The 14225-nt window shown below is 49.5% G+C and overlaps 2 protein-coding genes across 3 annotated transcripts in view; both read left to right on the top strand.

Annotated features, from left to right (window-relative positions):
• The window catches only part of SRCAP (Snf2 related CREBBP activator protein), a 40489-nt gene extending 29898 nt beyond the window's left edge, over window positions 1-10591 (top strand). Inside the window, exons 28-34 of the mRNA XM_005653006.3 lie at window positions 2336-2505; window positions 2666-2862; window positions 2957-3071; window positions 3309-3428; window positions 5392-5586; window positions 5740-5823; window positions 5932-10591. Coding sequence (XP_005653063.1) covers window positions 2336-2505; window positions 2666-2862; window positions 2957-3071; window positions 3309-3428; window positions 5392-5586; window positions 5740-5823; window positions 5932-8616 — 3566 coding nt within the window. The 3' untranslated portion in view covers window positions 8617-10591. The remainder of the gene's footprint in view (window positions 1-2335; window positions 2506-2665; window positions 2863-2956; window positions 3072-3308; window positions 3429-5391; window positions 5587-5739; window positions 5824-5931) is intronic.
• On the top strand, window positions 9086-12716 carry TMEM265 (transmembrane protein 265). Of its 2 annotated transcripts, NM_001304279.1 has the most exons (3): window positions 9258-9617; window positions 10812-10982; window positions 12236-12716. In NM_001304279.1, exons 2-3 carry the CDS (start codon window positions 10815-10817, stop codon window positions 12395-12397), a joined length of 330 nt encoding a protein of 109 aa, NP_001291208.1. In that variant the 5' UTR covers window positions 9258-9617; window positions 10812-10814; the 3' UTR covers window positions 12398-12716. The 2 variants fall into 2 exon arrangements, with proteins under 2 accessions (XP_013847802.1, NP_001291208.1); XM_013992348.2 differs by having other exon boundaries at window positions 9086-10982.

Raw genomic sequence — 14225 nt, 5'->3', positions numbered from 1 at the left:
TTCTCTTTTTTTTGGTCTTACCCATGGCATGTGGAAGTTCCTGGCCCAGGGATCAAATCCGGGCCTCAGTTATGATCTTTGCCTCAGCTGGGGCCATGCTGAATCCTAAACCTACTGTGCAGGGCTGGGGATTGAACCTGCGCCTCAGCAGAGTCTCAAGCTGCTGCAGAGACAACATCAGATCCTTAACCCACTGCAGCGGAGTAGGAATTCCAGCTTTTATCTTTTCATTCGCATGGGTGTTTTTTTCTTTCTTTCTTTTTTTTTTTTTGTCTTTTTGCCTTTTCTAGGGCCGCTCCCGAGGCATATGGAGTTTCCCAGGCTAGGGGTCTAATTGGAGCTGTAGCCACTGGCCTGTGCCAGAGCCACAGCAACAAGGGATCTGAGCCTCGTCTGCAACCTACACTACAGTTCGCAGCAACGCCAGATCCTTAACCCACTGAGCAAGGCCAGGGTTTCAAACTTACATCCTCATGGTTCTTAGTCGGATTCGTTAACCACTGAGCGACAATGGGAACTCTTTGCGTGGTTATTTCTTCATGGTGTTAAGATGGCTGCTATAACTCCAGGGAGCACAGCAATTCTCCAAGCAGGAAACAAAGGGTTGAGACAAACATTTCTAGCAAACTTTTCATTTTTTTTTCTCTGGGAAAGAAAGCCCTTTCATTTGACATTGAGTCAAAAACTCATTGGCTCACATCGGGCCATATGCCCGTCCCTAGAGCAATCACTGACAAAGGGAAATGGCAAAGAGGAACTGTGGCTTAGACCAATAATGATTCATCTTGCGGTTTTGGTTTGGGGTGGGCCTTCCCTGGGATCAAGGATCTCTGCCAGGTGTCCACAGCGTTAATCGGGTTCTGTTAACCAAGAATGGCTGTTGGACAGTAATGAATAGTTTCTGCCACAACTCCGCACAGGTGTTTCTATAGTAACATGTTTGATGATTTCTTAAATGTCTTAGAATATAAGAAAGAATTGTTATTAGTATGTGTTCAGTAAAAAAAACAAAACAAAACAATAATGTTGTAACATTTGGAACCCTTTAGAATAGATGACTCGTTAAGTGTTTGAAGTGATTTAATTAGAAATGTTATGGATGGAGTTCCCATTGTGGCTCACCAGTAGCGAATCCACCTAGTATACATGAGGATGTGGGTCCAATCCCTGGTCTCACTCAGTAGGTTGGGTGTCTGACATTGCTGTGAGCCGTGGTGTAGGTCGCAGATGTGGCTTGGATCCCATGTGGCTGTGGCTGTGGTGTAGGCTAGTAGCTGCAGTTCCAGTTTGACACCTAGCCTGGGAACTATGCCGCAGGTATGGTTCTACAAAAAGAAAGAAAAACGTTACAGAAGTTATTTTTGTGTTTGATGGAAGCTTGAGCTAGATGACCTCATAAGATCCTTCTTCTGAGATTCTCTCCTTAGTGACCTTCCATCTTCATCTGTAAGCTATGACATCAGCAGATATGTTGATGTTTGTCCTGTGAATCTGTTCTTGTTTCACTTTCAGTGTAGTAGTTAAAGATCTGTTGTTCAGGAGTTCCTGTTGTGGCTCAGTGGAAATGGACCCAACTAGGAGCCATGAGGTTTCTAGTTCGATCCCTGGCTTCGCTCATTGGGTTAAGGATCTGGTGTCACCATGAGCTGTGGTGTAGGTTGCAGACTTGGCTCGAATCCTGCATTGCTGTGGCTGTGTGTAGGCTGGCAGCTGTAGCTCCAATTGAACCCCAGCCTCCAAATTACCATGGGTGAAGCCCTAAAAAGCAAAAAAAAAAAAAAAGAAAGAAAGAAAAAGATCTCTTGCTCATACACCATTCAGGATTTCTTTTCTTCTTCTTGAGAGCCTATATTACCCTGCTCCTAGTTAGATTTAAGGAAGTCAGAGCAACAACAGGAGCAGACTGAAGAGGGAGAACCCTTAAGAGAAGAAGATATATAAAGTTGAAATTTTTTTTTTGTCTTTTCATGGCTGCACCAGTGGCATATGGAGGTTCCCAGGCTAGGGGTCAAACCGGAGCTGTAGCTGCTGGCCTACACCACAGCCACAGCAACATGGAATCTGAGCCACACCTGCAACCTACACCACAGCTCACGACAGCGCCGGATCCTTAACCCACTGAGCAAGGCAAGGTATCGAACCTGCGTCCTCATGGATGCTAGTCAGATTCATTTCCTCCGAGCCAGAGAGGAACTCCTAAAGTTAAATATTTTTGATCTAAGTTAATTGAAACCCTGGCCTAAAACTTTACCTTTCAACTCTATAGCCTTCTAGTGCTAAGTGCTCATCCCATTTGAGCTTATAGCTGGCTCTGTACCCCTTCATATCTCTTCAGGAAAGTTGCAGACATTGGCAGTGCTATTGCGACAGCTCAAGGCGGAGGGCCACCGGGTGCTCATATTCACCCAGATGACCCGAATGCTGGATGTATTGGAGCAGTTTCTCACCTACCATGGCCACCTCTACTTGCGTCTGGATGGGTCTACTAGAGTTGAACAGAGACAGGTAACCCAGGCATCTATAGCCTTTAGAGTCTCGCTTGAGCGTCTGTCTCCTTTTTCCAGGCCTTGGAGTCCTAGGAAGGCTCTAAGGAGTGAACTAATAAGCCTTGGTCTGTTTTGGGCATTTAACTCCCAATACTGTCTTTTTTTTCCTTGTCCTCTAGGCATTGATGGAACGATTCAATGCAGACAAACGCATATTCTGCTTCATCCTTTCAACTCGAAGTGGGGGTGTGGGCGTGAACCTGACAGGGGCAGATACTGTCGTTTTTTACGATAGTGACTGGAATCCTACCATGGATGCTCAGGCCCAGGATCGCTGTCACCGAATTGGCCAGACTCGAGATGTCCATATATATAGGTATTGCCTCGTCTCTCTTCACCTTACTTTCCCTTGTTGATAGGGTTTTATTGATATATTTAGCTGTTGACACATGTCCTTCATCATCCCCTAGGCTTATCAGTGAACGGACAGTGGAGGAGAACATCCTAAAAAAGGCAAATCAGAAGAGAATGTTGGGAGACATGGCTATTGAGGGAGGCAACTTCACTACAGCCTATTTTAAACAGGTACTAAGATTTTCAAGTCTGTGCAGGAGAAAACTGAAATGGCTGTAGGTGTTACTACTGTTTATTAAAAAGGATGGTTTGGAGAAAAAAAAAAAAAAACAGCTGCTTTGGCCTCCACAGGTCTACCTCTTCAACCAGTGGTGCTTCTGATACTACTAAGAGCTATCAGTCTCATAGGTGTAGACCTGGAACCAGCATTCCATTGGCTCTGACACCTTTTGTATGTTTTTTCCAAAGCAGACCATCCGAGAGCTGTTTGATATGCCTCTGGAGGAGCCGTCTGGCTCATCTGTACCCTCTGCCCCAGAAGATGAGGAAGAGACTGTGGCCAGCAAGCAGACCCATATCCTCGAGCAGGTGACAAAAGAGGGAGCAGTTTTTAGAGCAAATGGTTACATTTTGTGTTGTTTCTCAGTCTGGTGAGCTTGTCAAAGGAGAGAGAACTGTTCCTGCTGCTTCTCAGATTACAGTTGTCCTTTGATAGTTGTGAGTAAATTGCTTATTGATTGGCTCACTTGATTTCACAGAGAACAGGATTTGGAGTTCTCAGATCCAGGTTTGCATTCCAGTAGTGTTTCTACTTTTTTTTTTTTTTTTGGCCACACCCACAGCTCACAGAAGTTCCCAGGCCAGGGATCAAACCCATGCCACTGCAGTGACAGCACCAGATCCTTAACCTGCTGCATCCCAAGGGAACTCTCAATAGTGCTTTTTTTTTTTCTTTTTCCACACCTGCAGTGTGTGAAAGTTCCCAGGCTAGGGGTCAAATTGGAGCTATAGCTGAAGCCTACACCACAACCATGGCAACACTGGATCCAAGCTACATCTGTGACCTATGCCACAGCTTGTGGCAACACCAGATCCTTAAGTGAGGAAGGCCAGGGATCGAACCTGCATTATCACAGAGACAACCTTGGGACCTTAACCCACTGAGCCACAGTGGGAACTTCCCAGTAGTGCTTCTTTTTTTTTTTTTTTTTTGCTTTTTAGAGCTGCACCTGTGGCATGTGGAGGTTCTCAGGCTAGGGGTCCAGTCGGAGCTACAGCTGCCGGCCTGTGCCAGAGCCACAGCTACGCAGGATCCAAGCCGCGTCTACAGCCTACACCACAGCTCACAGCAATGCCAGATCCTTGACCCCACTGAGTGAGGCCAGGGATCGAACCCGCAACCTCATGGTTCCTAGTCGGATTCATTTCCGCTGCGCCATGACGGGAACTCCCAGTAGTGCTTCTTAATGATTATGTTTGTTAAGCCAACCCCCAGTTAATCTTCTGAGCATCATATTCCACTTTTCTGAAATCTTAAATGAGGAGGAAATAACTAAAGGTTAAATGACATAGTGGATATAAGGAAATACTTTGTATATGATATAAAACTCTCATTTCTCAAACACTGATTATATATTAAGATCACTTGGAAAGCTTTCCAAAAGATTGGTTCTTGGGCCCTATCTCACAATTTAGTAAATTATGGTTTTAAGGGGTGGGGTCTGGGCGTATGTGTTTTTTTTTTTTAGAAGTATACAAATGGTTGAGGAAATGCAGGTGTAGATTATCATGGAGAAGTTTTTCCTTTCCAGGTGTCTTCCTTTCATGCTCTAGGCTGTTTCCTTCAGTGACTTTGGTGTGATCTGCCTGGATAGTCATCTCAGGGGAATGATCAGATGTAGTTAGTCTGATACCATGAAGCATCTCAGTGCAAAAAAGAATTGTGGATTTTTTGTATTCAAAATTTTGGGGACTGTTGTTGATTTTTTTTCCTTTTTTTTTTTTTTTTTTTTTTGGCCACCCTACACATGTGATGTTTCCAGGCCAGGGATCAGATCTGAGCCACAGTTGGCGACCTCTGCTGCAGCAACTGGATCCTTAACCTGCTGTGCCAGGCTGGGGATGGAACCTGTGACTCAGTGCTCCAGAGAGGCTGCCGATCCTGTTGTACCACACCATTAACTCCTTGGGACTGCTTTTTGTTTTTTGGTGTCATATGGAGGTCCCCAAGCTAGGGGTCAAATCAGAGCTGTAGCTGCTAGCCTACACCACAGCCACAGCAACGCCAGACCCAAGCCGTGTCTGCGACCTACACCACAGCTCAGGGCAACACCAGATCCTTAACCTACTGAATGAGACCAGGGATTGGACTTGCATCCTCATGGATACAAGTCGGGTTCGTTACCTCTGAGCCATGACAGAAACTCCCAAGTGTTGAGTTCTGATGTTAACCTGACTTGGTATAAAATTGGCCTCAAACATTTGCCAGAATCAAATTACAGGATGTAAAGTTCTTTAATTCTCATGGTTTTTCTTCTCCACACTCTCATAGGCATTGTGTCGGGCAGAGGATGAAGAGGATATCCGTGCAGCCACCCAGGCCAAGGCTGAACAGGTGGCTGAGCTTGCAGAATTCAATGAGAATGATGGGTTTCCTGCTGGTGAGGGAGAGGAGGCTGGTCGGCCTGGGGCTGAGGATGAGGAGATGTCCCGGGCTGAGCAGGAAATTGCTGCCCTTGTGGAACAGGTCAGTGTTGGATCCATCAGTTCTCAACCTCACCTACCATAGTTCCTTCCTTTGGGCTCTGTGCCCCTTCTGTCTTCCCTGGTGAAGATAAACAAGGGTGATGCGCCCTGAGTACCAGGTCCCTATGTTCATCACCACTGCTCTTCCCCACAGCTGACTCCCATTGAACGCTATGCCATGAAATTCCTGGAAGCCTCGTTGGAGGAGGTGAGCCGAGAGGAGCTCAAGCAGGCAGAAGTGAGTATTTCTGGGGAGTGGGGATAGAAGTGGAAAGTGGGTGCTTTCAGCCCACTCCCTGTGCTGCTTGCCTCCCTCTGATCACTCCTTGGGCTCTGTTGTTGGTAGGAGCAAGTGGAAGCTGCTCGAAAGGATCTGGACCAAGCCAAGGAGGAGGTGTTCCGCCTACCCCAAGAGGAGGAGGAGGGGCCAGGGGCTGGGGATGAGGTTTCCTGTGGGACTGGTGGAGGCGGCCACCGGCGCAGTAAGAAGGCCAAAGCCCCTGAAAGGCCAGGGACTCGCGTCAGTGAGCGTCTTCGTGGAGCCCGGGCTGAGACTCAAGGGGCAAACCACACTCCTGTCACATCCACCCATCATACCCGCAGCACCTCCACACCCCCCCGCTGCAGCCCTGCCAGGGACCGAGTTCCCCGGCCAGCACCTAGGCCTCGACCCACTCCAGCTTCAGCTCCTGCTGCAATTCCTGCCCCAATCCCTGTTCCAGTCTCTGCCCCCATCCCCATTTCAACCCCAAATCCAATAACTATGCTTCCTGTCCATATCTTGCCTTCCCCCCCGCTTCCTTCTGCACAGATACCGCCCTCTTGTTCTTCTGCCTGTACCCCTCCTCCTGCCTGTACTCCTCCACCAGCTCATACTCCACCTCCAGCCCAAACTTCTCTTTTAACTCCTTCCTGCCCTCTCCTGCTTCGTCTGCCTTCTGTGCCCGTTTCCCCGCCAGTCACCAACCTCCCTTTGGGCTTGGGGCCTGAGGCAGAGCTGTGCGCACAAGCAGTGGCGTCTACTGAGTCCCTGGAGCTGGCTGACATGGCCAGTTCCGAGACTTCCCCAGTTACTTTTGTGCCCCCTAAGGATCTGTTGCCAGTTGCTGTTGAGATCCTGCCTATGTCAGAGAAGAACCTTTCTCTCGCCTCTTCTGCACCTAGCCCAACCCTGGCGGCTGGCAGCGTCCCCAACGGTCAAGAGCAGGAGGTGCCCGAGCCTGCCGAGGCGACCATCCTCTCAGTGCTGCCTGATGGTGAGGAGGTGCCCGCGTGTCTGAGTGAGAGCAGTAAGCTGGAGCTCCCGCCCTCAGCAGCATCTGACGAGCTACTTCAGGAGTCATTGGAGGCTGACAAGAACTCAGAAGAGCTCGTGGAGGCCCAGACCCCAACCTCTACCCCAGAGAAACCACAGGAACTTGTTTCAGCTGAAGTTGCAGCCCCATCAACCTCATCCTCGGCCACCTCCACCCCTGAGGGTCCTTCACCTGCCCGGCCCCCTCGGCGTCGCACCAGTGCTGATGTAGAAATTAGGGGTCAGGGGGCTGGTCGGCCAGGGCAGCCTCCAGGTCCCAAAGTGCTTCGCAAGCTGCCAGGACGGCTAGTGACTGTGGTAGAGGAAAAGGAACTAGTGAGGCGGCGACGACAGCAGCGGGGAACTGCCAGTACCCTAGTGCCTGGGGTCTCTGAGACTGGTGCCAGCCCTGGAAGCCCATCTACCCGCAGCGTGTCAGGGCCAGAATCCTCACCTCCCACCAGTGGTCCCTGTGAAGCTGCTCCCCCATCCACACTGCCCACCCCAACCCAGCAGCCTTTCATAGCTCGCCGTCGCATTGAGCTGGGGGTGACTGGTGGGGGCAGCCCAGAAAATGGAGAAGGGGCACTACTCGCCATCACTCCTCCTGCTGTGAAACGTCGGAGGGGGAGGCCCCCCAAGAAGAACAGGTCTCCAGCAGATGCTGGGCGAGGGGTGGATGAGGCACCTTCATCCACCTCTAAGGGAAAAACGAATGGGGCTGACTCAGGCCCTGGGGCTGAGACCCTTATTGTTGCGGAGCCTGTCCTGGCACCCCAGCTTATTCCTGGGCCCCAGCCTCTTGGACCCCAGCCAATTCATAGACCCGAGCCCATCATCCTATCACCTGTGGAGAAAAGAAGGCGTGGGCGGCCCCCTAAGGCCCGAGATTTGCCCATTCCTGGGACCATTTCCTCAGGGGATGGCAACATAGAGAGCCGGACGCAGCCACTCCCGCTACCACCACCCTTGCCACCACTCCCACCACTCCTAGCCTGTCCCACTGCTACTGTCGCCAGCACTGTCACCACTCTCACCATTTCAACATCCCCACCCAAGCGGAAGCGGGGCCGACCTCCCAAGAACCCACCATCACCTCGGCCCAGCCAGCTCCCTGTCTTGGACCGTGACAGTTCTGTCCTTGAGAGCTGTGGATTGGGGAAGCAGCGGCAACCCCAGGGCCAGGGGGAGAGTGAGGGTAGTTCTTCTGATGAGGATGGAAGCCGCCCCCTCACTCGCCTGGCCCGCCTACGGCTTGAAGCAGAGGGAATTCGGGGACGAAAGAGTGAAGGGTCCATGGTGGTGGCTGTAATTCAGGATGACCTGGATTTAGCGGAGAGTGGGCCAGGCGGGTTAGAATTGACACCTCCTGTGGTCTCATTAGCTCCAAAACTGCGCTCAACCCGGCTGCGTCCAGGGTCTCTAGTTCCCCCACTAGAGACTGAGAAGGTGCCTCGCAAACGGGCAGGGGCCCCAGCTGGTGGTGGTCCTGGGCTGGCAAAGCGAAGCCGCCTACAGCCCCCAAGTCCCCTGGGGCCTGAAGGTTCAGTAGAGGAGTCTGAGGCTGAGGCCTCAGGTGAGGAGGAGGAAGGGGTTGGGATCCCACGCCGTCGGCCTGGCCCCCGTCGGCTCGGTGGGGCCACCAACCAAGGGGACCAGCGTATCTTGCGTAGCAGCGCCCCTCCGCACTTGGCTGGCCCTACCGTTAGTCACAGAGGCCGCAAGGCCAAGACGTGAGGGGGCTGCCCCTCCACCTCGGCTTTCTGCCATGGCCCCTCTCCCTCCATGACCAGGCCTGATTTTGTTAACCACTACTTGAAGTTTTTTGAGGGGGGAACCTCCAGGGAGACATAGGGGCCTCTCCCTCCTTTCCACCAAAGTAGGGGGTAGGCAACTGGTTGTCATGGAAACGGGGCTCTTCACATATTCCCTTCCCTTCCACCCCACATGGCTGGGCAGTGTTAAGGGTGGCAAGATAGTTTCTGTCCCCACCCCCTTGTACTTGATTCCCCAGCTATCTTTCACAGCCCCCCACCCTTAGGGGAAGGGGGAGGGGCTTCTCTCTACAATGAGTTTTTTTTTTTTTTTCTTTTTTCTTTTTCTTTTTTTTAAGAAGAAAAAATAATAAACTTAGTTTCTGTATGAGCATCCGCGTAAGGAGGCTTCTGATTTTCTGGTCTGGTGGAGGGTTGGGTGGGAACTTGGGCATTATTTTTCTCCTTGCTCTTGCTCTTGCTGAGACCCTAGTACCTCATCTCTAACCCAAAATTATGTGTCTTTGAGGCAGAAATCTGCACCCAAGAAGAGGGGGAATGGCAGATCTGATCTGGTAGGGGTACCTTTCTCTAAAGTTTCCATTTTAAGTCATACAGACTCATAATTTTCCTCCTCTCTCTTCTGTTCCCTTGGTTCCTGAGCCTCAGAGCTATCTGGTGCCTCAGACTGTTCCCTGCTTTTATCCCTCTTGCGCAGGTGCTTTCACTCCCTTTTCAGAAGGCAGGCATCCTACCTCCAGTTGCTCCATCCTTTGCTTTCCCTTGCTTTCCTCCATCTAGCCAAACTGGTTTGAATCAGCCACACCCCCTTCCGAGTTTCTGGGGCTCCTCAGATGGTGGCTGGCCACCCAACCCCACCCCTGGGCTTGGCTTGGAGCCCTGAGTCAGCTCCCTCTCCACCCAAGCCAAATCAAACCTGAGGCAGGAGCCGAAACTCTCAGTCCCTCGAGGCCTTATTGCCAGGTAAGAGTCCCTGTATGTTTTTGTATTTTCTCTCCTCTCAATTCCCTGGACCCTCTCCTTGAGTTTTCCCCATGATGGCGCTATCTGTTTACCTCATCTGAGTTCTTTCCTCATGTCCATTTTCCTGCAGATTTGTGGCATATATGGTTTTTTGTTAATTTGCTTATCTTGCCTCTTTTCTTTCCCCTCTCCTATCCTTTGTTATTTGTGGTCAGAGAACTGCAAATGGTTTCATTTTGTCTAAGGCATAGGGAAATGGTTGGAGGTGAAGGTTAGAAAGACGGTTTGATGCCAAAGCTCCAAGGGCTTGAGAAATAGGGAGCTGAGAAATTACAAGGTCAGGCATCATTATGCAGGTTTCTGTGGGTTATGAAGTCATTGGGACTCAAGGTGCTAATCTGATTGTGTTGTATGATCTGGGTTAAAATAGGAGGTGGAAGAGAGTACAGCAAGAGAGGCCCTGATTTAGGGAGGTGAGGTCTTTCTGATGTTCAGTTTCCCCAGCTATATAGAGCTTAGATGGGTAGTTTTCCCCTTCCTTTCCCCCATCCCCAGAACTGTTTTCATATGCAATGGCTGCCTTGTTTGAAGTGGGGTGTAGGGCCTAGGGTGCCTTTCTCTGATCGCTCCATACTCGAGGGCAGCCTCTAAGGAACTTTAAGGAATTTTAGGGCCTTTTGAAGTACAGATTAAAGTCACTCACTTGAGTAGTCACAGATTCCTATCAGGTTTTGAGAAACACTCTACTGCTTCTCAGTGTGCACTCGTCATTTTGCTTTTCCCCTCTTGTCAAAACAGTAAGTAGTACATGTAGACGATGCTATGTCCATACCAACCTGCCTTCAGAGACTTGGAACTGGGAGTTCTCCTGTGGCTCTGTGGGTTAAGGATCGGCATTGTCACTGCAGCAGCTCGAGTCGCTCCATCTAGCCAAACTGGGAACTTCCACGTGCAGGGAGCACTGCCAAAAAAAAGAAAGAAAAGAAAGACTCAGAACCTTAGGCTGAGGAGAAAGAATTCCAGCCACACATTTCCTCTCTTGGTCTGAGTCACTAGGGAATTCCCCAGTAAGGCGGCATTCCTGAGAGTTGGGCTAGACCACGGGGACATGATCAGAGAGAGGGATAGAGTCTGAGCAAGACAGGCCAAGGGTTCAGTTGCTGGACTTACACGTGTCTCGACTATCGCCCACAGGTGATGGAGGACGAGGAGAAAGCAGTGGAGATCTTGGTGACCAACACGGAAGCTGCTCATTCTCCATTCCCCATTCGCTGCTGTTGGTTCCGTCTCCGCTGCTTGGCAGCTACTAGCGTTATATGTGGCTGCTCTTGCCTGGGAGTTGTGGCCCTTGTGTTTGCCATCAAGGTGAGGAATGCAGTTCGTATGGGAGCAGGGGTGTGGGTGTAGTAAGGCGGTGGTTCTGTATGTCGGATTGGTCTATATTAAATGCCTGTCAGAGCTTGGCCGTGGGCCTATTACCACATATAAGAATAAGCCATGGTTCCTGTCGTCCAAGGGCCCACAGTCTAATGAAAGAGATGGCTGTAAAAATGGGTAATGATTAACGGATTGCAACTCATAAGTACTAAGAGAGGAAGCATGGGGTGTCTAGGGAGGATATGCGTTGTGATTACACGTACATGTAGAGTAGGCTGAATGACAGGAAAGTGACCCTAAAGGATGAGTGACTAGGGTAGAAGAGCATTCATGGTCAAGGGAAGCACAGGGAACCTGTACAAAGACAGCCTGGACTCTTAGTTCATTCTGATTAAACCAATAAGGAACAGGGAGAGATGAAGCCAGAAGGCCAGATTCCCAAGAGCTTCCTCTCCTGTGCTTAGGAGTTTCAGCTTTGTTTGGAAAGTGCTGGGGAGCCTTTCAAGAATTTTGCAAAGGAGAATGAAACGGTCAGATTTGTGTTTCGGTACCATCTACTTTCAGTACCTACATAGAGGGTAAATTGGAAAGGGCCAAAATTCAAGGTGTCTGAGCAGTAAATAGAACAATCCGTAGGAGTCCAGAAGAATCTTTGGGGTCTTTAAGAGTGCTTCACCATTTCAATACCTCTAACAGAAACTGCACCTGAACCTTTTGAAAGGCCACGAGGCTAACTTAAATATACTGGCATTTCTTCAGCTCTACTTGTATTTTGATCAGAAACTACATTCCTGTCTTCAGAATTTCTGGGTTCCATTAGGGCAAAATTATGGAAAGAATCCTTAGTATTGAAAAAGATGAGGCCCATTGGACTAAAGAGAATTGGGTGGTATTTAATTGGAAACAAGTGAAATCCTCCAAGATTGCTCATTGTTTTTTTGCCAAGAATTCCAAATTCTGAATGAATCTAGGGCGACTAGAAGAGGATGGGGAATAAAATGATTGAAAAGTACTTTCCCATATATAATCTTGTGAGCTAGCAACAGCCATCCTAAAGAGAAGGCAGAGCGGAGTGTGTAGCTTACTTTGCAGATGAGACATGAGAGAGAAACTGGAAAGGGAGGTGGAGGGTTTGGGTGTGAGACTTTCAATCATGACAAGGTTGTAGGATTGGAGTGGGGCAGTGGGGCATTTGGGGGCAGAAGCCGGAGGAGAATCTAACCAAAAACCTGCCCCCACAGGCAGAAGAGCGGCATAAGACAGGCCGGTTGGAGGAGGCAGTGCACTGGGGGGCCCGGGCCCGGAGGTACATCCTGGCCAGCTTTGCTGTCTGGCTTGCAGTCCTCGTTCTGGGCCCCCTGCTTCTATGGCTGCTCTCCTACGTCATCGCCCAGGCTGAGTGACCCTGGGTGGCCTCTGCTGAGAGTCAGCTGAGACCTCCTGGTTCCTGCAGTGCTAGGGTCTGGTGCCAGCAGTGGTACTTCCTGACTGGAAGGATGGTGCTTCTCTCAAAGGTCTTTGGAAGAGCTCTTAAGTCCTTTACAAATGGCAGCAGCTGAGACCGATGAGGGGAGGTCAACCTGCTCTGTTCTTTCAGTGCCCACCGTCCCCTATTCCCCCCAACCTACTCCTTTCCTAGAGGCCTCTAGGTGGTGTGGTTGAAGACCAGGCCTGATTTTATTAGTATTTGTTTTATAATAAAAATCTTTTTTAGTGGCAAAATGCTCCTGTCTAATTGTTCTTCCTCTGCTTTTCCCTGGGCCCTTGGGTGAGAGCCAGATTGGCCATCCGACTGATAGCAGAAGCCTGCATTTCCCCTTACCTAGGAGCTTCAAGAAGAAGAAAGGATTTTTCCCCATTTTTCCTTCTTCCTCTGGAAATTTCGGTTCTTAGAAAGAACCAAGCTTCTCTGTTATGTAATACTGAGACCCTGAGGCCAGAGAGGAAGAGTCATAGCAGCAACTACTATTTACTGAATGCTTACTATATTCCAGGGTGTATCCTAAGCATTTTATATTTCTTGTTCAGTCTTCAAATTTACTCAACGTAGGAGTTCCCATTGGCCACAGATATTAAAACACACCTTTAGGAGTCCCTGTCGTGGCGCAGCAGAAACGAATCCGACTAGGAACCGTGAGGTTGCAGGTTTGATCCTTGGCCTCGCTCAGTGGGTTAAAGATCTGGTGTTGCTGTTGGCTGTGGTGTAGGTCGAAGACATGGCTTGGATCCTGCCTTTCTGTGGCTGTGGCGTAGGCTGGCAGCTATAGCTCTGATCTGACCCTTAGCCTGGGAACCTCCATGTGCCGTGAGTGCGGCCCTAAAAAGAAAAAAAAAAAAAAGAAAATTTTTGATGTAGGTACTATTGTTACTGAAGCAGGCACAGATTACCTAAGGTCACACAGCTAGTAAGTAGCAGGGTGTGAAAGGATTGGATAACAGCAACTGCCACCCTGAATGTGGAGATTTGGATGTTTACAATGAGGTGGGATTTTTTTTGTCTTTTTAGGGCTGCACCCATGGCATATTGAAATTCCCAGACTAGGGGTCAAATTAGAGCTGTAGCCACCGGCCTGTACCACAGCCACAGCAACTCCAGATCCGAGCCGCGTCTGCAACCTACACCACAGCTCACAGCAAAGCTGGATCCTTAACCAACCCACTGAGTGGGGCCAGGGATTAAACCCATGTCATCATGGATACTAGTCCAGTTTGTTACCCCAGAGCCACAACAGAAATTCCAACAAAAACTTTTAAAGCGCTAATGGATTAATTAGAAGTTTCAGTTTACTAGAAGAGAATATCCCATTCCCCCAAACACATTTCATGAGGTCTTGCTATTTTTTAACTCTTTACTAAGAACAAATTTCAGGAGTTCCCATGGTGGCTCAGTGGTTGACAAATCCGACTAGGAACCGTGAGGTTGTGGGTTCGATCCCTGGCCTTGCTCAGTGGGTTAAGGATCCGGCGTTGCCGTGAGCTGTGGTGTAGATTGCAGACGTGGCTCAGATCCTGCGTTGCTGTAGCTCTGGTGTAGGCCGGTGGCTACAGCTCCTATTGGACCCCTAACCTGGGAACCTCCATATGCCACTGGAGCGGCCCAAGAAAAATGGCAAAAAGACAACAAAACAAACAAACAGAACAAATTCAGATCTATAAAACAATAAAAGAATAGTATAGGATTTTCCATTGTGGTTTAGTGATAACAAACCCAATTAGTATCCATGAGGACTT

The sequence above is a fragment of the Sus scrofa genome, chromosome 3 (assembly GCF_000003025.6).
Source record: "Sus scrofa isolate TJ Tabasco breed Duroc chromosome 3, Sscrofa11.1, whole genome shotgun sequence".
Classification (NCBI taxonomy): Eukaryota; Metazoa; Chordata; class Mammalia; order Artiodactyla; family Suidae; genus Sus; species Sus scrofa.
This window is presented reverse-complemented; position numbering and strand designations above follow the sequence as displayed.

Bases quoted from the DNA above. Each gene is read 5' to 3' on its own strand.
- TMEM265 (XM_013992348.2), top strand. From the start codon at position 10,815: ATGGAGGACGAGGAGAAAGCAGTGGAGATCTTGGTGACCAACACGGAA. The intron at 10,983-12,235 runs GTGAGGAATGCA...CTGCCCCCACAG, and splicing joins CCCTTGTGTTTGCCATCAAG to GCAGAAGAGCGGCATAAGAC.